We start from the raw sequence: 25,000 nt of genomic DNA on the forward strand, positions 1-25,000 counted from the left end.
CATATCTGCTAATAACTTGTAATCATTAATTATTTAACTAAAATAAATAAATGACACTGGCAAATCTTTATACTCCTAGAACTTAGCAGTGTCTCCAGATTCTTTCTTGTTTCTTCTTACTACAAATCTTTCATATTAGTTTCAGTATAAGGCACTAAATCATTTACAGTAATGTCTGTTTAGCATGCCTTAACAGTAATTAGTAAATAACAAGCTATGAACTTTAAAGCTTAATTGATCAAGTTAATTGATGGACACTATATCTGAAACTTTGATAATGACCTACTGAAAAGGCATTAATTAAGGTCAGGCACTACAGCCAATTCAGCGGGGGAAGGACGTGTGATGCCATATAATGCCATATGTTTTCACAACAGAACCTCACTGTAAAATGTGTACGGTGTAACAATATAGACTACTGGATTAAATGTGATATAGGCAGACTGAAGAAAAACTTTCTAGAAGAATGCATCTTGCAAAGATCATAAGGTCATATGTAAAATCCTCAAAGAAAGCTCCCCATGGTGAAAGCTAAAGATCACACAGGCCTGCACTCGATAATGTCTGTGTTCATGAGTCTACAACAAGAAAACACTGAACAGTGGTGATCATGGGAGGTTACCACTGTGGAAACCACTGCTCGCCAAAAAAAATATTGATGCCTGTCTCAAGTTTGCTAAAGACCACCTGGATGTTCCGCAAGTACAACTGGAACAATGCCCTGTGGACAGATGAGACAAAAGTTGAAATATTTAAGAAATGTATAACTACATTTTGTTTTGAGAAAACCAAACCCTGCACACCAACATTAAAACCCAATTCCAACTGTGAAGTCTGGTAAAGACTGGTGTGGGGCTGCTATGCTCCCTCATGGCCTGGACAGTCTGCAATATGACCACTGAATTCCAAGTATATCAGAAAATTCTACAGCAGAATGTAATGGCGTCTGTCTAAATCCCAGAATGGATTTTGTTATGCAACATGACTGTTTTCCAAAACAGCAGTAAATCAACAACAGAGTGGCTCAAACAGAAATGTGAGTTTTAGAACAGGCACGTCATCATGAGCCCTGACCTCAGTTTCCATTTGAAATGCTGGGACTGGATCAATATGACTTGAAGACATTCCCAGAAATATGCATAAACATAAGTGGTTTTGTGTAGAGCATTGGGAAAAATTGGGCTGGACTGATCAGAACCACTGTGTTGGACTTCAGCTACTGATATAACTGCCACTAAAGGAGGTTTTATTAGTTAATATATTTCTTCTAAACATAAAGGTTCATATACTTTTTCCATCTATGAGCTTGATTGTATATTTAATTGGTTAATAGGTTATGGCACAAATAATTCCAAAATTTCACAAACTTTAGGCCACTATAGATATTATGAATTCCACATAAAGGCACAAAATATCATGACAATGAAAAACCAGCCAAAAGCCTGTTACCTTACATACAGCACAAAGTGTGCCATAGAGCAGGAGGGGTCAAGAACAGGGGCTGTAATACAAACCCTCCGGGTGACAGATCGCCAGACTCAGCTGTATTCCAATAAAGAGAAGCGCTCATCTGGACAGGGGAGCAAGACTGCACTGGGACCCACACAAGCTTCGTCTGCTCGGGCTGTGCTCGCTGTGGCATCGCAAAGTAATGGAGGTGCAGGGTGGGCTTCCGGACTAACGCGAACCCTGCCCCCCATTAACCCCCTACTGAACCACCCCCACCCCACCCCATCCCCATGAGTTTCCCAGAGCAGAGAGCCGAAGAAAAGAGAGCAGGGGTGGAAGCCTGGAAAACAAGATCAAATGGAAAAGCTGGGGAGGGTGTGGGAGTGCTTTGCAGGAGGACAATGCTGCCAGTTCCCGGTCTCATTAGTCCTCAATTCCCCTCCCAGTATCCTGCATCTCTTCTTGGAGGCTGACCTCCTCCCACACCTCTATGCAGCTGCCCGCGGGGGTTGGTTAATGAGAACATTTTCAGCAGGTCTCGGATCGGCCACAAGGAAGCTGTCCATTCTATGGACATGCCTCCCCGCTCCTTAATGCGAATGCTGTCTGATGCATGAAGGAACCAAGACTTCAGGCTGGCTCAAAAACTGGGGGGAAATGCTAAGCTAGCTGCTGCAGGTAGATGTGGCAGGAGAAGCCACACCAAGAAGTAGTAACACCATTGGCTTGCTCTGGGAGCAGACTTCCCAAACAGTCAAATGTGGGTCAGAGAGTCTGAGCGGCATGAGAGCAGTAGAGAGCCAGAGGACTCTCCTTTAGAAGTGCATGAGCAGGGACGAGGGCCAACCCCAAAGGCAGAGGCTGTAGGATCTGGGCCCGCCATGTGGTCATCTGACTGTTTTTCTAATACATGTTTGCTGTGGTCAGAGAGAAATGAAGCTAAAAAGAGTCATGCTGCTATCTTTAACAGCCGCAGCGACTCCTGAGGTAGACCGTCGGTTTGACTTACATTCAAAGGAAAGGATGTTTTGCCTTCTTGAATAATCATTTGCTACAACTGGAGAATTTCGCATTGCAAACCATTCTCAACAGCAATGGGGCATCACATTAATGTCCTTCTAATTAAAAAGAGTAAGAATAAAAAAACTTTGCCATATCATGTTGAAAAGATTTAGTGCTATGCTTTAAAAACTAAAATAAAAGTCTAATATGGAAACATGGGCACAAGAACTCAGAAAAATACTACCAGCAAATCACACAAGCATATTAACATGGGAAGACAGTAGACTGCACACAGTTTGTGTGCACAGTATGACTATACACAGTAGCCTGTACACAGTTTGTCAAAGCTCTTTCCCATGTTTTCATTTTGAGATGGTAAAAATAGTTTTCAAGTCTCTGTAGTAGAATGTGGGTCTGGCCATATATCACCATCTTCCAGGTCCCACACCCACCAGCAGAGCAATGGAGCACGCGCTACCGTCCTGTGTCTGGTTCTCTGTGGGCACAGCTTGGTGGGCACAATCCTAGCAGTTAGGTAGAAGACTGCTCTAGGAATAACAGTATAGCAATCAGCACTGAAACCCATAGAAAATGTGCATATAGATAGAACTTGACAGAACTTGCTCTTTCAAAGTTTTTTTGGGAGGTGGGGGGTGTGTGTGTGCCAATGCTACACTTAGGATCGGTTCATGTATTGCCAGCATGTCATCAGCCTCTGTCTGGCCTTCTCCAGGGGCTAAGAACAGATTAGTAAAACTTAAGTGCTGCAGTCTCCCACTGATCAATACAGTCTAATCCGCAGCCAGTTAGAATTAATAAAAGTGTGTTTCCTCAGAGACAGATAAAAACCCTGCTGGCATTTTGTTTGTCTCCCTGAGTGGAGCGGTTTTGTGGAGATGGTTTGCACTTTGCGACCTGCTCTACTCTCAGCGGACTTTGAAGTAAAAGCATAGTGGAGAGAAGTAAAAAGGAAGACAGCGAGGGGAAAGAGAGACAGATGCTTCTAGCCATGCAGCTTATCTGGGGAGCCTCAATATCTTCAGAGAGGGAGAAGTGGTGCAATGCCATCTAATCTCTTGTTATGACTGGGAGATGGATATTCAAGTCATAGCACCTCAAACCATGTTAACTTAAAGGGAAGAAATGTTGCTTGCAGTCCAAATCTAGTGGTCATGAACAAAGTCAATAATTGCATCAAAAGTCAGGCTTGAAAAATACAAAACACCGAATGGCAACAATCGTATGTGATACAGCTGTTTTTCTGCAGAAAAAAAAGAAAACAAACAAACAAGAAAGGATAATGCATCAACTCCAAAACCTCACTGCTGCACTGCTTTCACAGTGGCTTTTGAACACGTCATCTGTGCCTACACCACACACAATCATGCGTGTTAAAAATGCAGTGAAGAAAGCAAGATATCCTCATCGCGTAAATATTCTCTTGCACATGCTCTGTTACATGTGCCCCAATTGTTCACCTGCGTTTCTCAGGTTTATTCGGAGCCTAACTCCATGGTGAAGAAATTGCGCAGTGAAATATTGCAGATTTCAGCAGTCTGCGCTAGTTAATGGCTCTGTTTAGCACAGCCCTGTAGCACAAGCCCACACTTAGGAGTGCTCATCAGCAACGCTGCTTCTTTTAGCCAGTCTCCACTCTGATTGGGGCTGCTTTCATTCCCTCTAAGACCACGTTCCTGCCACACTCCCTGAACCAGAGGAGACCTGCACCTGGTGGCTGAAACAGCCGTGTCATTTCCGGCCACTCTGACTCAAGCACTTTAGGCCCTTGTCTCCTTCAGTGGTACGAAAAAAATCTGAAGTAGGCGGCAGCGGGAAAAGAAGAGAGATGGATAGATGGAGAGAGAGAGAGAGAGAGAGAGAGAGAGAGAGAGAGAGAGAGAGAGAGAAAACATCAGTGCAAACACAGAGCTTTGGAACCAACAAACAATTCAACAAACAAAATATCCGGTCAGTGGTGATGTGACCTGCAGTTCTGGGAAAGGGTGATGGCATGTTTGGGGCAAAGGCATTCATTCCAGCACAGAGGAAACACTAGTCAATTAAAGCCTTAATTTTCATACTTGTTTTCATCCTGCTTTGCCAAAGCACAGCAAGGATTTCGCTCTGCCATCCACCGTACAATTCAAAGAGACTCCTTTCCTTATGATGGACAGCATGATTTTCTTTTGTGATGCTTATTTTGCATTGCAATAGCTCAGGCCCACAGACGAGTTTGTTTGTCTGACAGGCATGAGGTAAACAATGGCCGCTTCTTGAACCATCCAAAGTCCATGTTCACACCGAGATCAGTGGTGGAATGGAAGCTCTTAAACCTGCCCTGGAGTAAGAAACATGTTGTAGAGAAGCGGGGTATTATCCAAAGGATGCCCACAAGCTGGCTCAGAGAATCTGAGCTGGATTCTAATTAATGGATTTCCTGGATTGCAAGGCCTCTGCTAAATCGCTTCATCTTACAATTAACGTCTCCAAATTTCGAGGTCCATTCTAGACATTTATGTCAATATAAGAGGTATCTTTTTAAAATCACTAAATTAAATGGCATCATTATATTCCATTTCTGTGTGTCCATAACTGGTGTGTGTCCATAATTTGATATATTAGCCAAATGGAACATGGCAGAGCAGGTGGAGCAAGTTGCTAGCAAAATCAAGGTCATGAGATTAATTCCCATTATTGCACTGCTAACAATATTTCAACTGCTCCGGACAAGACCATCCACCCAATACTTAAACTGACAAAGTGCTTGTTGAAGGGACTTTGCTCAGACTGCACTATGCAAGGACAGAGGGCTTCACATCACAACAGGCTTTGTTTACAGACGTGGGGGTCAAGATTTTGAGTGACAGCTAATGTAGTTTTGGCGGTTTGCCGACAGAGGTGCAGCCCTGAACTCTGGGAGTGACCCATTATTCAGAGTGTCAGAATAAATAACTAACACACACAAAAAATACAACAGTAACAAACACACACACACACACACACACGCACACACACACACTCACGCACACGCACACACACGCACACACACACACACACACACACACACACACACACACACACGCACGCACACACACAACCCACACATAAAAGACAATGAAGACAATGCCTGCCTCTTGAATGACTAAACTCTTAATTTCTGTATTGTTATTAAGAGACACATCTGCCAGAAGGAAAGAATGGACATTCTATAGGACTGTATTTTTTTTGACTCAGAAAGGGGCTTAGAAACAAACACTGAACCTCGCTCCTCACTTGTTACGCTCTGTAGACGCTACATTCAGTGACGAAAGACAAGGACATTTCTCACACTCCCAAACTACACATATACATTAAATAGCCCTTCACTGTGCCCCGGAGCATGGACAAACACTGTTTCCCAAGTGAGAAAATAAGGAAGACAAGGAATGAAACTATTTTCTCCGAGGCTCATCTGAACTCTGCACTCATCTTTGGTGAAGGGGTGTAGGGAGGTGTATGGGGGGGGGGGGCTCGTGGGGGTGGGTGTGGAGGGGTGAATTGGGGGGTGGGGGGGTGGGCTCGTGGGGGTGGGCTCGTGGGGGGTTGTATGGGGGTACGCTCGTGGGGGGTTGTATGGGGGTGGGCTCGTGGAGCTGGGTGTGGGGGGTATATGGGGGGTGGGCCACTATGCATACCCTCCCCCCACCTCCTTGTCACTGTGTGGTCCCTGAACTGTGAACCCGTGCTTACTCAGAATGAAGATCCACCAGTCTGCGGCAGAGGCACTGGCATGTTTTACACTCCAGCATAACAGCCTTTACGCGCAGAGGTCACAATGGACTACAGATATTCTATTTTGCTCAGATCTGAGTACTTGAGGGTGTGAAACTCATTTTGAGCCTTAAAGAACAAGCAATTTGCAAAACATCATGGTTGTAACACTACAGACCTGCAGGCCCAAGGCACAGCATCCACAGGGAGGAAGGAGACAGCTTGAGTGTGACGGCTCTGTTGTGATGATTTACAGCTAAAAAATAGTCCTCTAGTGTCTGCTATAAAGCTCTCTAGTCTAGTCTAGTCTAAAGTTCTCTCTCTCTCTTTCTCTTTCTCTCTCTCTCTTTTTCTGTATGTGTGGATTGCCCCTGAACAGCAGAAAGCCATAGCAGAACACAAGGCTTTACTTCAAACATGGTGGACCGACTTATTCTGCCTCTCTAAGGTCAGACTACAAGGTCTATATTTTTCAATTAAGTGCAGTTTATGTGCCCGAGCAGCCTGTCACCTCCCAGGGCTCTCGCTTTACCTTTGAGAGCCCGCTCTTCAAAAGCTCACCCACTGTTTTGTGGCCTAGTGCTCAGAAACGATGATTGCTCCACAGGCTAACCGGCCTGTGAGCTCTGTGGAAGGTGTCTTTCTCATAAAGGTTAGCTGTGAAATTCTTTGAGCTGGCCTAAACCCCCAACCCTGGGGCCAAAAGGGCATGTCTGTAGACCCCCCACACACAGAAAGGACCTGGGACAACATACCACAGGATGCAAGCATGAACTGTATGGATACTTCTGATGGAGTAAGTCTCTGGAAAAATAATTTAGCATGTATATCCTACCCGCCTTGCATTTGTGCAGTGTTTAATCACACCTCTAAAAACAAGCGACCAAGAGTTGCCAAAGTGCTTACCTGTCTGTATATCTCCTGGTGGCGTCTGTAAGAACAACACCATGAGGAGCGTGGCTGAAAGGCGGGTCCCGCATCAGTCTGTAGCGCAGTGGCTGGCATGGCCAGCAGAGCATGGTGCCGGGCCTGGAGACCATGAGCGTGGCGTCAATCTCCAGGTGCTGCTCCATGGTGAAGAACTGCACGCCGTACACCTCTTCATCCACGGAGAGCTTGATCGTGAGCGCCGTGTCGCAGTAGGCGGTCTGCGGACCCAGTGACACGTTGTTGCCGCTCAGCGTCAGCAAGAGGACGTTTTGCAGGGTGGCCGCGTTGCCCTCCTCCGCCAAGAAGAAGGTGACCCATATGGTGAGAGAGTCGGGCACCAGCGGGTGGGCGAAGTCCAACTGCAGCATGCAGCCCTGTGGGGGGCAGGAGGCCGACCCCACACTGGTCGAGTCCAGCCCAGCATTGGGGCTCCATGTGCGCACGCTTGGTTCACAGACCTGCTCCACGTCCGGCGCCCCTGGGGAACCAGGGTCAAGTCACATCAGGTTAGTCCTAAATGCTGAGAGAGCACTAGGGGCCAACATAGCACATTTAATAACATTTGATTTCCTTGCAATGTCGCTCTCAGGCATATGAAAACATGTTCATTTCTAGGCTTGGTTCAAGTCATGTGTCTGAGCTCCTGCAAAACGTAACAACATAGGCAAGGAATGTGCCACAATCCAGCCATGAATCACGCTGCTAAAATTGCTGCTGCTAACCATTTCAACATGTACTAACCGTTCACTTTAAGACCAACCTGTGGTGATTTCTTCACACTTTCCTTTCATTTACTAAAATGGATAATCAACAAAAATACTACTGTATTGCACCTCGAATGTGGCAGAACCTGTACAAACTGACGCCTCTGTTCAGCATATGTGTATGGTAAAAGAACTGAGACCTAACTAGAGACACAATTTTCTCTTTTTTGTTGTGTTACGTAAGAGAATCAGTAATTCAAAATAGTGATTACCATATGCTCAAACAACAGTTGGGAATTCTATTGTGATTATGTTGAACATTCCTTCCTGCTCCTATTTAGAATTTGCTCTGCTTTCTTCCTAACCGCCGTGTCACTAGACTGAAATTGGACAGTGAGTGGTGAAAGACACATTTCAAAAACAAACAAACAAACAAACAGATTCAGAGGAGCAAGCAATGTCCTTTAGCAGGAGGTCATTTGGGGAATTTTGGCCTTCAGCCCAGTTATTCTTCCAGGAGCTGTCAAGGGGCCACTATGAGGCGGCTTAAAGAGAGAGGGACCTAGAAATGGTCCAAGATTGGCCAGAAGGCCCCACTGAAGAACTCTCTCTTAAGCAGCTAAAGGAGCTCAGTGGATTCTACAGCCGTGCTAATGAGGGGGTTCCAAGTTAAGGTAAACGACACGCTCTCACGCTTGGAGAAGAACTGAGGGTGACCATGATATGATAAATGTTAGCAGGATTTACCCCGTTCCTATTACTCACAATGGAAAGTACCTCAACAGCCTTTTAGATGCATTCATCTAGAAAGTGTCTAATGGGATTAGGGAGAAGGGTACTGAGCAAATGCCTCAGCTTTGTTAAACACTCCATGTCCAGCCAGACAATCTCCTGAATATGAGTCATACATTAAGGAAATTCCTTTCCCACTTGTTGATAGTAAGTGGCCTTTGATGGCAGAAGGCAGTGAAGACAGAGCATCTTGCACGCTCAAACAATATGTCTATAGTTTCCATCATAATCCATATTATTCATTCTCGGCCTGCTGCATGTAGGAGGTCAGGGAGTAGGCGACCCTGCACACCAATGGCATTTGCAGGTCGAAACAAAGAACGTATGCTACGCTGCTGAACCTATTCTACACCATACCTCTCCTACGCATCATTAAACAGATTACATTTTACTGCTTTTTGTAGCCTACTGTCATAAGTTAAATCACTGAAATATGCAAAGATCCATGACGATAAATCATTTTTAATGTCATATATGAAACGGTCACATGACTGCATTTGGGCTAGCGGGACAGCGGCGTCTGCCCCTTGTTGCCAGGGTCATCAAGCCGTGTGACGGTTCGGGCGAGTCCAAGCAGCTGTCATGAGGGAGCAGACGAGTCTACAGCAAACGGTGGGTATTGGAAGCAGCGCGGGAGGCTGACAAACTGCTGAGGTGAGGGTCAGAGATGCCAGACATTCTTCGCATTCCTGGGTTTTTGTGTCTTGCAGTTTCCTGACATGCTGTGGGATTCTTCTCGTGAACCGCTCAGCAATTTGCATAGCAAACCTCGAAATGTTGCCCGCGGGCGGTCTTGCGAGTTCATGCACATTGGTGCCCTCGCCGGTCCTCTCCGCAACGCGATACGGCTGCCGCTCCATTACTGCTTGTTCCAATGTTTTGAGTCAAGAGGCAAGTGAGGACACTTGAGGTGGGGGGGGGTGGGGGGGTGAAAGGTGGGTGGCGGAGCAGTAAAAACACAAAAGTGTTCAGCTTAGTCGTTTAGATAGCTGATGACAGAGAGCATGCATTAGAGGGTGGAAGTGCTGAAGGCAGGTGATTTTCTAAAGATCTCTGCGAGGGCAGCAGTTCACGGCAGCTGCAGGTTGTCAATGGCAGGTTTGTATCCGATTGTAAACAGTGGAAAGATTGGCCTGGCTATGGAGTACACCAGGGAAGGATTCCAAGCACAGAGCGGAGTTAGTTCAAATGTTGTGGCAATGGCAAGCCAGGGCATGCCTCCCCCAGCTGACTGAATGTAGTCACCGCTAGGCCAACTTGGCTTTGAGGGATACTTACAGCCTTCCCCCACCGCAAGACTGACTCACCCGTTTTTTAAAAACAACCCAAACTGAGTGATTAAGTTATTAAACAGAAAAACAGTTGGCCCTATAGGGAATGTAGGCCTCTAGAGTGGTTTTCAATGTCAAGTCTTATTCCCTTTTTGAGGAGTTATCACCTTTTACATGGACATATCTGAAGAAGCAATGCCCTTTCACCTAAGCATTCATTTTGTATATGTAGCAAGCCCAAAAAGACTACAAAGCAGGTTTGATACATTAAGCTTTAGATGATGAAAATTGAGGACATTTTTGGCATAACATGTTTTTTGCAATGTCAGATCAAAGGTTAATCCACTAGGGCAGAATTGTCAATATAGCCGTGGAAAACATGACTCACTGTCAAAGATTAAAAAACATTTTCATTCATATCACAAAGCTCTATGGACTAACTCTTTTATATATTTTTGTCCATATTTCTCATCTCTTAAAATAAACACATGAGAAAATCAAAATTTATGACAACCCATATGACTAATCTTTTCCCCACATCTTCTCTGAGATCCTTTTGCTATTCTACCCCAATATAGGCCCCTCATTGGAAAGCCATGTTAGGTGCAATACTTTAATCACATATTCCATCCAATAAAACGGCACATTAATGATTTGAACAGCACTCACTAATTAAATGTAATTTCCAAGTGTCTCTCACTCCTTGCCAAAACTATCATGAGTTAGACCCCAACAAAACTCCACTACTTCATTGAGCATGAAAAGAATGGATACCATTTCCCATCTTAACAGCCAATAACTGATAAAAATTTGTAAGCGCCAATTAAAATTATTCAAATGAACTCACTTAACGGATGTGTCACCGGCTTTCATCAACTGCCTGCCACATTCGACCTTTGGGACTGAGTCACTCCCTTATCAAGAACCTCAAGAGTCAAAATAGGTTTGTGAGTTCAATCAGGGCATCAGCGTGTGAAAGAAACTTTATAAGTCAAATTTTCTCAGTTTTTATCTGGTAGAACACTTAAGAAGCTCTTATCCATTTTCTTTGCTGTGGTGTACGACTCATATCATAAAGGCCAATAAAAATGGTTTAAAACACCACTTAACACAAACTCTTATCTCCATGGGCCATGAAGGAGGTAAAGGTTTTTTTTTATTCTTCCTGAGAAGTGTTTTTTAGCTCTGAATGGCCCTGTAGCTCTCCAGGATTCCAGTTAGAAGCCACTGAATTAAGAAAACTGTGACTTAGTAGCAACAAGATGTAAACACACTTTAACAGGTGACTATTACACCTCTAGCGTTAATAACCCTACAGTTACGGTAATGTTTGGAGTTACAAATAAGGTTTAAGATTTAGGTGTGAATTATTAATTCATGGTTTAAACAGAAATGTTACATTCCTATGGTGACAAATTCTCTCCTGAAAGACTGATTACATTGTCCTGTAGGATCATCACTTACCCTCTGCCTCGCGGGGGCTCCAATGGCCTGACGGAGTGCAGGGTCTCAGTGAAGATGAGTTCGAAGCGTACTGTAGGAGCACCTGGCCTTCAGTGCATCTATCGCATATTGATCCCACTTCTCTAGGAAACGAACAGACAGCCAAGATAGAAACTTAGACACAGAAACCGAGCCACTTCTAATACCCTGAGGTCACTTTATGTCTATTGAGCCAAGGCAACAATTACAGGCAGGTAACAGAATACTTTTAGTGTATTGCTAATGTCAGAATAGAATTTTTAATTTCAGATCAGATTTATGTTTTCTTTAATGATCTATGGTTTTATGTCCCACAAAGCAAAACTAATCCTAAATCAGAATCTGTGGCAGATTGTCCATTTGTCACCTGTCGAAGTACTGTCCAGTAAGGGCAGGAAACCACTCCAGCGTGAAGGAGTCGTGCTCCTGTTTCTTCAGGCGTGGAGGCAGTGGGACCGGTGCTGGCTTACTGTCTGGCCTCCAGGAATGGTAGACCAGATCTAGGTAACAGTGCATGCGAGCCACCTGGTTTGGTGTAAAGGAATCTGTGCAGTCATCATCTTCAGAACACAAAGACAAAGGGAATTAGGTGCACTGCAATGCATATGGCATGTTTTACATATGTATAAAGTTTTATATACATCCAACTTTCGAAATTTGAATAATGTTGCAAAGGCTAGTAGGCTACAAATAGCAATGAAATGTAGGGCTCCTGAGTACATGTAAGTGTTTCTCTGGAATTCTGCATCAAGAACATAATGTAGCTACTGAAGAGTGTCCGTAAGTGCACATGCGTGTGTACGTGCAAGTGTGCACATTCACATGTGTGTCTGCCTGTGTGAATACTGCAACTCAAAGGTGAGTGTGTGTCCTTGTCTCACCTGCATAGCTCATATAATTTCTATACGGTGTGTGCTTGAAGTAACATTGTCCACAAGTATCATTTACAGGCTCTGGGTCTCTGCAGTATTTGTACTTTGGTGTGGGATTTGTATCTGCACACAGGTCTCCAGTTTCTAACGAGGGCTCTGTTTCCAGACAGGCGTCGTTGCATGACTCTACTTCTGAAATCCCCTTGAAAACGTGGTACAGTCCGAGGCTGTGGCCGATCTCGTGGATCATAGTATGCGTATGGCCGAAGGTTCCGTAGAATAAGGGGTTCAGCACGATGCCACCTCATAAAGAGAGAGAGCAGATAACACAACTGTTGCCATGCTCATGTTCACTTCTTCTCATCTGCATCACACAAAGCATAATGCTCTGGCTAAACAGAACTGCTATGTCTAGTTCTGCTACTCTGCTATTGATCTTTACCTAAATGTGTTAAGGCCTCTTTATCCCAAGGCCACGTGGCCACTCCTGCCAGATCCTCATCAGAGGAGTTGGCAAAGAAGACATTGAGGTGTGTGGAGCCATCCAGGTGCAGGATCTCCTTCAGCTCCTTCACATCCAGGTAGGCCCTGAGACAGAGACAGCAGAACAGGACAGTCACACCACTAAAATGAGACGGACTATCCGGGTGAGTATTTACATTAAGCTTATTTTGATGTTACCATGAACAGGGGTATCAAACAAGTTTAAATTACTTAACTGCCCCATGAAACAAAAGTAAAGCTAGCTTGCAAACTTACAAACCTAGTGGTATAATATTCTTAAAACTTAGGGATCTGCAATCTTTGAAACCACCACCCTTAATGAAAAACAAATGCTCAAATAATTCTAAAAAGACCTTCCTTACTCTATTTAGGGCTATATACAATAATCAGCAAATCAAAGCAATAGTCTGTTAATAGAATTTGGGGCAATTTTGAGGACTCTGTAGATTCTATAGCTTGACCTTGGTTGGGCAAAGCAAATCTCCATACAGCATCTGCAGACCTGCTGGGAACCCATGGCTGCTCCATTCTTTATGAGCATTCACAGCTCTTCCTGGCTGTCTGGAAATGATCTAGTTTGGTCTGCTGCCTGTATTGCATTTTCTCAGTTATTTGGTTCCTGACGCTCCTTTTTCTGAGCAGTGTTTTGCATTTTTTGCGATCCATAATGAAGGTTGGTATCCAGTATGGTCAATTTATCAACAATATGACTAAACCTGTTGATGCTCTTAGTTTTGTGAACTTTTTCATTCTGACATCACACAACGTCTTTGTTAAATCAATGGTAGTGATCCTTTTAAAAGTCAATTGTAAATAACATTGTTTCTTTTAGATTGACAATGTATTTCATAGAGTCTACAAAATAGATTCATAGACTGTAAAATGACTATAATTTTTTGGTTTGGGGATGAACTCAATAATTGTACTGAAAGAGCAATAATTAATCACATTTATCACCACAGTTAGGTTTCTTGATGAACTGAAAGAACTTGCATAGAAAAAGTGTGAGCATCAGTTTTTGTGTTTGTGTGTGTGTGTGTGTGTGTGTGTGTGTGTGTGTGTGTGTTTCAATATTTGAGAGAATGTAAAGAATTGCAAAGCAGAGCAGTGTTCTATAATTTAATGGCACTCATGAGACTTACAGGGTCACACTGGGAGTTTGTATTTGGAATGAAACTTGAGCTCTGCTCTAAGGCCAGCTCTAATGTCAGAGGTCACTGGTCCTGTCTAGTTAGGAATGCATTGTGTGATCTGGATGGATCCAACCACAACCACCTTTATGATTTGGAACAGTTGATTTAAGACACATTAGCCTTATTTTGCAAATGAACCAACGACAGATGTCCTTATTCTAATACATGCTGCAATAATACATTCTGCAGAGACACACTTCCATTTGTTCCAAATGTTCAACAGCATGGGAGCCCAACAATGCATTAATTCATATCTGGTGGGATGTATATTGTTTCATATGGGCTCTCATCTCACCTTCTGTCCCATTGAACTCCTTAGTATAGGCCCTATCCAAACATTTCCCCTTTGAAAAAAGCTCAAGCAAAATAGAGAAAAGCCATGCTCAGACACCCCCACTAACCACCATTCAGAAAATGGCCAGAATCTCATTCCTTCTTCTAAGAACAACATCTTTTGGCCAATTCACTACAAAGACCAATCAGACCGCGTTCCTGCCACAGCAGTGTTAAATCCTGGGTTAGCTGAGATATTATGACAATGTATGTAATGTTTGTAGTGCTTTTTAATGTATTAGTCTTCTGAGAGGAACACAGGCTTGAGAGAGATGAGGCTCTTTTCCTGTTATTTACTTATCTTCAGGTTTCAGACCACAGCACTCTGTCCTAAAAAGACATCACTCACCATCATAACTCAGAAAAACTGGAGGGCTTGTGACATTTCAAATGATGTTAAGTGCAGTGCATTGCTGAAAAATGTGCAAAATGTTTATACCTTATCTGGATCCTATGGATACATCTTTGCTTAAGACATTCTCTAACACACTCCAAATGCAGGTGGCTGTTCAGAAACCTCCCACTTTGATAAGCATAATAATTAGCAAGAGAAGGAACAATATATTTATTCTGAATTTCATCTGAGCCGTTCTTAAGTGTTCTATGCAGCTTTATCTTTTTTATCCATACTAAGCAATTGTTTTCTACTGAACTTCAAAAAAGATTAAGCGTCCTTCTTGGTTCAGTATACATACAGGGGTGAGGGGATGTGAGGGGATAGAGGGGAGGGGGGGGAAGGAGGAAGGAATATTTTCCACATGGTTGTGAATAAACATGGCGGTTAAGTGTGAGGTGTCGAGCAGAAAATCAATGATTAGTTGTGGCAGTGGTCAGCTTTTTCTGCGTACATCTGTTTGAGGTGGGCATGTCAACTGCTGCCTACATCTGATCAAGCACAAGTAGGAAGTTTAGTGAAGAGTAAAATTTGTGAACAAGCGGAAGAGTATACTCAAATTTTAATTACAAAGGGAGACCTTAGGTCCACACATGAACAGGAAAAAAGAAAGGGATATTTGGAAGCAAATGAACCTTATGTTAAGAATATATTCTTATTTTTATCTCTGGCACTTTTAAAAAGCTAGATAAAGTAATATTTTAAATGCCAAAAAACTTTTTGGGGGTCATTTGGACGGTTTGCTAGATTCTATTTTAGACGATGATCACATTCTTATGCAAGTTGAGGGATAAAAACATGGAGAATGCAAGTCAGGTTAGGGTCTGTCCCGCATGCTGGCTTGTTCATAGGTCTTATCAGAGATAAGGTCAAATGAAAGACCTCAGAAAGAATGGGTTGCATACCACAACATTTTAAGTGCAAAGTTTATTCAGCACAGATTAAGCAAATGTTGACGCCATCATGTTGATGCTAAGTGAGACACTGTTACACGGGAGCATTATCAAACGCCATCAGAAGGTAGTCTGGGAAAGTCTGAGAGACAGGTCTATGGAGAACAGATGATATAAGTTTCCTTCCTAATAATTTCAGGAATTTCATTATTTCCTATGAAAATATTGGCTGACTTTTGGCTATGAAGAAGGGGAGACAAAGGGCATAAAGTTTAGTGGCACGAGAAATAAGTTGGCTAGGCAACAAGCTGAAGAAGGAGCTTGTTTTCTAAAAAGCAATGCATTGACCTTACTAAAAGTTCCACTACTGTAGGTCAACGCTCCCTAATCAAATCAATTAAACCTAATCCACTGGCTCAGTTGCAAAAACACACCATGGATGTGGCTCTGCTACAAAACCAGTAGGCAGGCTTGTGGCTGACCAAAGCATGCCTGCATTGATGGCTGGGCATTGCACAGTGGTGTGTAGTAGAGGGGTTTCCTCCAGTGGGGCAGTGGATCACACTAGCAGTGCATAGTATTCAGACTTTTTAGTTATATCATACTTTTCTTACTGGTTTTCATTAATGACAGAGACCTTGTACACGCCAAACCTTTCTTACGCTTCGCTAAAGGCTCCTTACAGTGATTTTACTCTACACCTGAGGAACCTTGAAGACTTCTTCTTGGAGGTGTTCCAAGCCAACACCTGTTCATATCTGCTTAGACTATAAATCAATATTATGCCATACAATCACCCATTTCGAATGCTTAATGTGTTTGATATAACTCAATGGTTATATTGGTTAAACGGTTTAAAGGTTATTTTACCACGTGGAACAAATGACAAAGAAGCGACTAGGCCAAATGCAGACGTCACGGGCGGACCCACTCAGTGCTCCGACCGTTAAATTGGCAAATTTACTTTGTAATGTATATTAAATGCGCCACTACGGCTTCGTCCATTTACACCTATGTATTATTCATCAGAATCCATAAGAACTCCAATACCTAGAGATGTGTGAATTTGCATAGTGTTGTTAGAAGCAGGTTGGCACGACAATACCTCTCCCATTGGTGGAGAAGACTGTAATTTTCAGAGACCCTTTACTGATCCTTTCATCGGTCCTGCACACATCAGAGACGTCATCAATCAACTGCGTGGTTGGCGTAACACAATAGCAGGCGCAAGGTTTTGCAACTGCACGGGAGAATTTGCAGCTGACCTCTACAGAAATAACATAATTGACTGACACCAAACCATTAAGTTGATAAGAGAGGAGTGAATGAGGGAGCACACAAATTGTAAATCGCACTTGTTTATGCTTTAGATGGTGTTCAACACTGCATGGCAAATAATTCAATGAGTGATGATGTGACGGTATTATTCAATTAAAAATGTAAATTTGTACAGGCTGTAATCAAGATATCTACGGAAATAGAAAAGAAATTAATCACATTTTAGCTTGAATCCATAGAGGTACATAACAAATATGAAATAATGCATTCCCATTGCTGCCAAAGTGAAGAAAGGCTTTTCCTCATTTAGACTGAATGAAACTCCTTAGACTGAATGAAAGAAGCTTCTCAGAGCTCATGTCCACATGGATCAGCTCTGATCACAATGCCATGCTAAAGAACTGTTTAATTGCTGCTGTTTAACAGGAGGAAATCCCTCTGTCTCCAGGGCTTAGCTCTTTATTCTCATGCAGCTCCTAAACACCAGAGGCTTCTGTGTGTGTGTGTGTGTGTGTGTGTGTGTGTGTGTGTGAGAGAGAGAGAGAGAGAGAGAGAGAGAGAGAGAGAGAGAGAGAGAGAGAGAAAGAGAACAGGTGTTTTTATGGGCCTGTTCGGCCCTTTAAAGTGAGGTGCTAAGAATACCTCTCTTCCCCTAAATCCTTGATTAGGCAAAAACTGTTTAAATAGCCTGCTTTACAAGCAAAGTGGCTGTGATTCCGCCACAAGTTGTGAAGTCAAGGGTCCTTGGACAGCAATTTACTGAAGCCACAGATGGCTTGTCCTCCTTGCGGATGGCATGTGTAACCAGGCTCTCTGGCTACATTATGTAAGCCCTATGGTGAGAAAACAAATAGACAAGAGAAACATGTGCTCCTAAAATTCTGCAACTAGTGGGGAAAGCACTAGTTCATTTTTTAATTACATCTTTATACCTAAGTGACTCCCTAGGTGTTTCAGTGGGATGTCATCCTCTCTGAGTTTTGACCACGCTAGAAAACCTAGCCTCATCACGTCTTACTCAGCATTAAAAAATGTAAAACTGCACAGAAACACTGACTAATCCCATGTGACTAACAACTTGCGATTAAAACCATATTTCCCACAAACAAAAATCTTGCACTAAAACATTATTTGCAAACAATTATGTCAGAACCAGTGTTAGGCACACAAATGCACCACACCATTCAAGTCCATTATGCTCTGTTTGCACAAATTTCTGTGCATGCATAATTCCACAATGAGAAAGGAACATCAAATCATTTTGTTATCCAGAGTTCAGCAGACATACCATAATTAAATCAAAACAAGCAACCAGTCACAGAGCTCTTTTCCTCTGGTTGAGAGACGTCATTCTCCCTGCACTTCTCAGTACAAACACGTGGGCATGTGCACACACGCACACACACAGACACAAGGAGTCATGTTTGGTAACCCCAATTGTGATTATAAGCAATGAAGAAAAGAAGATGCTGACCATTTGAAAGCACTGAATGAAAGGAAGTTTCATGATGTGATTCATTATGTAACCACATACTGCACCAAGGTAACGTTTATGATATTTTGTGCTCTGAGACAAAAAATGTCCTTCCATAAGAAACAAACATGCCTGGAAGCTTGGTGAAACTATGGCAGCAAGCCTTTTTTTTTTAATCCCAGGACACAAATTCTTCGTGTAACTGTGTGTATATACGTCTTCTAATACTCAATAGACACATCTGAAGAAATAATGGAGTTGCTGTTAACGCAGTCTCCAGAGAATGAAATCCAGGATTTTTATGGTATTAATATTCATTGTCTCCACCCCCATCTCAACATATCTCTGGAAAGTTATGTTCCTGAATAGCATTCCCAGAAGAGCCCCCGCTACCGTAAGTAATAGTGCTACAGCTCCTGCTCTGAACTGTAATTGGCTCTCTCTGGTATCCAGGGGGACATAGTTTCCATTCCCACTTACTCCCTATCAATCCACTTTTATAAGCTCTCGAAAAGGGAGAACTATTTCTAACATCTCCTTTCTTCCCATCCAGACACCAGAGTACTTTGTTTCAGCTGCAAAGCAAAAAGCAACTGGCTTCTTGGCTTTGAATGAAAGCCATGGAGAGCCACAGGGACTGGTAAAAAACACACTGCCTGTGAACACCAAAACACAATACAACACAGCACATTCTCTGAAGAACGTCAGACCAGACATCCTTTGCATAGCTAAAAATATACTGAAACAATGTATTCTTTACGAGTTCAGTCTAATGTCATACCCTCATGTACTAAGTGACAAAACAAATTTCAAAAAATATTTTGGCTCTCCTGAATATGACAATACATATTTGGTAAACTTTGCTTCATAATACTAATCATGTAATAGCCTGAGATTAATTCTCAGCGTGAAATACTGCAAAGTTCTCTTAGCATACCTGTACGGTGAAGTATGGTTAAAGCATGTTTTGGTGACGTCAGTGACATTGGGATTGCAGCAGTCCCCATGGTCGTAGTAGAAATGATCCCAGTTGCACTCGGGGTCACAAACCCCGTTCCCCTGTTTGTGTTTTGGACAGCTTGTGGTCTGCCTCCTGCAGTAGCCGGCATCGAAGCCCGTTAGCGTGTGGTTGCATTCTAGGTCGCACTCCTCATCACCCACTTTGCTGACATCACAGTTGGCGAGAATGAGGCGGTCACGGAGGGAGGAGTTGTAGATGTTGTGGACCGTGCGCTCCCAGGTGATATTGTACGTGCGGAAGGCATTATTGAGGTGCTGGTGCTGGAGGTTGATCTGGTGCTCGGTGACCGTGGGCCTCCGGCCGTCATCATCGTACACGTTGACCAGCCGGTAGCGCACCATCTTGGGTTCGCGGAAGCTCCAGAAGTGGTTGTAACTCGTTATCACTTGCACATTGTCACAGATGGTCTGACCGCATGGCGGTGGAAGGAGCGTGGTACTGGCGGAGGTGCCCAGGTAGCCTGACCATGCCCGATCCGAGACGCCAACCTGTGGGAAGCTCCCGTCTTTCACCGTCAGCCACTTGCGGGACGTGTTCTCAAAGTTCTCGTGAATTACCAAGTAAGAGAGGTCATATGGATGGTCACGCTCGTGACTCTGCACATAGCTGACAATCTCGCGCTGGGTCAGGGCTCTCCTCCATAAACTAAGGTGCTCCAGTGTTCCTCGGTAGTTGTGGTTGAGGGCATTGCCACCCACCATGAGCACCTTGCACTTTTTGGTGAGCGGACTGAACACCTCACCAGACTGGTCCCGACTCACGGCCACCTGAGCCCCGTTCACGTAGAGCTTCATGCGGAGGCCATTGTAGGTGATGGCCAGGTGGTACCAGTGGTTTGGTGCGTAGGGGGCATTGGAGATGATGGTGGTGACTTTGTGGGCTCTGTCTGTTTTTAGGGAGAAGTAGAAACGAGGGTCCCTGTTGCCTTGATCGCTCACTGGTCTGATGCCAAGTCGCCAGCCTCGGTCACAGGTCACATAGAAACATTTATCATACAGCCCTAAAAGGGAGAGGAAGTGACCGTTTGAGATTGACATACACATTTTATGTGCATACACACATAAAAACATTTCTGATACATACGGCATAAACACACTGTGTAAGCTCTATGATCAATAAATACATGAAATCAACAAGTCCATTTTTCTGGATATTTGCTGCGATGTTAATTCCCAAAAAGGCACAAGCCTGCGAAAACACATTCTCTAATGTTCAGAATGAGTATTTTCAGTTTACAATATGCAGTCAAGAGCCACTTTAAATTGTGTGTCAATCTGACAAAGCAAGGAATATTGCAGTTTCCACGATCAGGCCTTGAAAAACAGTCCAGTCCAAGGACTGCAAATCTACAATGAACCATCTGCTAGCAATCAGGCCCAGACAGTGTGGTCTTGTATCAACAGACCAAAGGTTGCACGAACTTTCAGTCTATTTTCTTGAAATGTGCCTCAGCAGTGGGTTAGTTTGAAATAAAAAAATAGTCCATTTTCGGCAAGGACCTTATTATGATAAGAGCCCTGAAACCCTCTTCCGATGTTTAATTTGGATACTGTGTTTTAGTCTCAGGAAGGTAACGTATTCCTACATCTAATGGGAATGTTTCGTTCACAGTCGTACTGAGAAAAGTAAAACTACATAAAAGAGGAAGGAGTGTTTGGGACTCTGCATCAGTTATGTAAGGCTACACAAGCCTGCAACATCTTTGGGATTTGCTCTCTGGAACTAAAATAAAATTGTATGTTGCTTTATTATTTTTATTTAATGGACCTGCAATGAAATTCAAATGATAAAAGCGACTAAACAACGATTATTTTAGTTCTGCAGATGCTAAACGGTTATCATCCGATGATTATCACGTCATGTTTGTAATGGATTTAAAATGAAATGATGTTCCTAATAGGAGTAATTCATTTTAAATCTGCCATGACAATTGCAGTCCTTTATGCCATCTTTAAGGATGAAGGACCTTCCTGTCTTTGTGTAGACAAACACAAAGTTTGCCTGAAAAAAAAAAAAAAAAAGATCTTCTTATGCACATGCACTGACATCATCCATGACGTCGCCCTTGAATCCAGACAAGTCAGGGTGACTGGCGAGCCGCAGCACGCTCGTAAGATTCACAGAGCTGCTGTCTGGCACTGCTACTGGCGGTGCAGAGAGACACACAGCAGTCAGAAAGAGAGAGATGGCTTTGTGACCCTCGGCTTAGTGCTGTGTACACAGCCTGCCCCCTCTCCCTGTGGGAGAAATCCTCTCTCTTCTCTCACAGCTGGGAGAAGTGTGTTTGCTAGAGGTAATTGGTGAAAATCATGTAGGCCAAATAAGCAGTAAAGTGTTACCAGGGTAGCAGGGAAAAATGTCATCTTTTGTGTGTATGTGTGTGTGTGTGTGTGTGTGTGTGTGTGTGTGTGTGTGTGTGTGTGTGTGTGTGTGTGTGTGTGTGTAGGTGCGCATGTGCATGTGACCACGCACACACCCACATAGGCCAGCTGTTGCTGCTAACCCATACAGAGACTATAAATACTTAAAGCATGATTCTCTTACAAACTCTAACAATTAAAAACTTTGCAGTAGCTTGCCCAGAAATCTGAGGAGGAAATGCACATGCATCCCCTTAACAGGGAAGGTTTTACTCAAGCAGCTTGAGTCAATGTGGACGCAGCTCACTTTAATGAGGTGTTTTCTTCCTCTCATTCTGACTGTTCACTAGCTTTACCCAAAGATCACTGACATGAAGAGAGAAGCTGCAGTGTTGGGGTAGACCAAGGCGCACATGAGCCTGGAGCTCCTTCTCTCTCCTTGGTTGCCTGTAGAACCACTGCCAGCGTCCATAAAAATAAATTGTACCATTAAAGTGAGGAAATTACAATCTGCGAAATCCTGGACTGAGACCACTAAGTGGCAAATAACAAAGAGGTCAAATTCAGCCAGTTTCAGCATCTCACACATATGAGGAGGTTGTGGAAGCGACTGATCAGGCACAGCACTAACACAAGGAAAAAGATTTGGTGTAAGATTCCTTTTTACTGAGTCACAAAGGAGTGTGTTGTTTGAGCTAATAGATATGTCAAAAGTAGAATTGTATGAACTAAATGTAGAGTATAAAGTGTAACAATGTATAAAATATAAAAATATAAACTTACATTCACAAACTCGTTTACACTTTTTCCTCTTAAATGCAATGATGGTATGTACTATATTGATCAAACAGATTGAATGTGACATTATGATGTAACACTGAGTGAAAATTTGACAAAACATTGCTTCACTAATGCATCTGTTTTAAGTCTATAGCATCTCAGCACCATGGACAGAGCACAACAGAGTCAGCATTGCCAAATGATTCACTGAGATCACGGCTACACAAGAATGTGCCACATACCTGCTCTTCAACTGTGGGGTCAGATCCAAGACAAATGCTGCTTAAAATTAATAGGAGGGTTTTTTTTGGATTGAGAGTTGTTAACTCAGTACACAACTTATACATTTCACATAGGTGAAATTGAACTAGGTGACTTTAGGCATCTGTGTAAGAAAATGGAAAAAGTTAATTATTATACTGTTCTAGTCTGATATATTCCAAGCATGTAGTCATACTACAACTCTATAGTCATACACCACTGTCACTGTAAACCACATGATTTCTGTTCCAATATATTATTTAGATTGAGGGCTGCAACACTAAAGTATTAAAACCACATCAATGCTGACAAAACATTTGTGATATGAAAGCCTCTGTCATTGGAAATAAAACAACATCTTGAAGCTACTATGAAAGAGATACTTGGATTTCAGAGCTTCTAACCCAAATTCAGCACTAGTCCTGGCTCTCTCTCTCTTTCTCTTTCTCTCTCTCTTTCTCTCTCTCTCTCTCTCTCTCTCTTTCCCTCATGCTTTCTTCTTCTGTCACTCTCTCATTAGGCAGTTTTTGTGTAAGGGGATCTGATTCACAGCCTGGTGGCTGATAGAAAAGAATGTAACATCATAAACTCGGAGCAATAACAAAACCACTTGGTGAAAGGATGGACAAGGCACTCATTTTGCAGCTTAAGCCATCAAGACCGCCTCTTTAAAACCATGCCTTCATAAAAAGACTGTCATTTGGAAACAATAAGCTTCTGTCAAGCCATAAACTATTAGCTTACTTCATAGCAACAAAAAGTGGTGCACATGTTGCACTAAATTTAGAGCTGCCTCAACCCTGAGATAGGTTCAAGGAAACAACCAATGTTTGATGCTGATTTTGTGTTAACTTTGCATTGACTTTGTTTTGTTGTGGCAGCTCTAGACACCTTCATCACCTTCTTTGATGTTCTTTAACGTTTTTGTGACTTAATACTATGTTGAGAGTGGACGTTCTTGACCAAAAATGTATGAGGATTTTATGCATTTTTAATTAGCTTCAAAATGCAAATATAAACATCCATGTTACTGATTAGTGGGTTATGTCCATGTGTTAGTCAAATGTGCCATTTAAATGTATGAATTTAAAAAGATTAACTAATAAGGCCTGCTTAGGAAACCTTAGGAAAAAAGAAACGATCTTATTAAGCAGTTCATGACACTTTGTTGACCAATGGAGGTGTTGTTTTTGTTTGTTTGTGATGTTTTTTTTTTATTTTTTTGTTTACCGTGTTTGCTTTGGTTTGTTTCTAACAGATGCTTTAATCGTAAGCGTCATCATAACGTAGAATCAATCTAAATGATCGATCCGGAAGCCTTAATGTGGGTCCGATCTAAGCGCTCTCAGTCATTATGTAAAATCGTTGTAGCCTAAGGATCAAGAGGATGTACACATCCCATGAACCGTCCTCAATCACTGGCTATTTAATGAACACTAGACGAAAAAAAGAACGAAACTGCGTAAAAACTATGATTTTGTTCATACCAGAGTTTAAAACCCTGGTTGATATCGTTTGGGTATATTTTTCAGTGGAAAAAAAAACTATAAATGTATTTACTGTATTTACTAAATAAATCAAATAATGGCATTTCTCGAAATTCTGAAACATTCCACAAATTTAGGAAAGTGACTTCTACATAACGTTGCGATTTGAATGGAAATTGGATAACCAGCGGAAATTTAAATAACTTGTTTTCAAGCTGATCTGAGAGCTAGATTATCCAACATCACATTTAATTGGGGGGCGGTACCGTTATGCATCAAAGTGCTGACGTGTTTCTTGCAGATTCAAAAAGGCACTAGGAGCGATTTATAACACAATTTGGCGTCTGTGACTTCATCAGTGCAGCGTAACCCAAGGCGTTATTTCGTAAATACACTTTAAACAGGGCTTTCCACTTTAAAGGCTTGGTGAATGAAGAACGATATATGACATATGATTTATAATCATTTTTATTTAGAAATGACATTGCTTAATTATATAATCTCTTCGTTCCATAATAAGTCAAGTGATTCGCCTTCAATTAAGTAAACGAGTTAACAAGAAACTTGTCATCATTAAGGTATTGTTTCCGTTGTTTCAGTCAGGGCTTTTGCGGGTTACTGTTCTGACGAATGACAAATCAAACTTGGCCAGAACAATAAAAACATAAATATGTAGAAACTTTGATGCGCATGGAAAGCAAAGCACAATTCTGTATAAGTGGAGACGGATAAATCCATGAATGAAGACCTGTCAATATCCATGCGGACAC

The 25,000-nt window shown here is 42.6% G+C and overlaps 1 protein-coding gene across 1 annotated transcript in view; it reads right to left on the reverse strand.

The window, feature by feature from the left end:
- Window positions 1-25,000, reverse strand: part of pappab (pregnancy-associated plasma protein A, pappalysin 1b) — a 55,128-nt gene that overhangs the window by 29,391 nt on the left and 737 nt on the right. The window contains exons 2-7 of the mRNA XM_027003038.3: window positions 19,259-20,342; window positions 12,695-12,840; window positions 12,262-12,555; window positions 11,748-11,940; window positions 11,363-11,484; window positions 7,108-7,609 (exon numbers count right to left, since the gene is read on the reverse strand). Coding sequence (XP_026858839.2) covers window positions 7,108-7,609; window positions 11,363-11,484; window positions 11,748-11,940; window positions 12,262-12,555; window positions 12,695-12,840; window positions 19,259-20,342 — 2,341 coding nt within the window. The remainder of the gene's footprint in view (window positions 1-7,107; window positions 7,610-11,362; window positions 11,485-11,747; window positions 11,941-12,261; window positions 12,556-12,694; window positions 12,841-19,258; window positions 20,343-25,000) is intronic.

Source organism: Electrophorus electricus, chromosome 5 (assembly GCF_041902795.1).
Source record: "Electrophorus electricus isolate QZ-2024a chromosome 5, ASM4190279v1, whole genome shotgun sequence".
NCBI lineage: Eukaryota > Metazoa > Chordata > Actinopteri > Gymnotiformes > Gymnotidae > Electrophorus > Electrophorus electricus.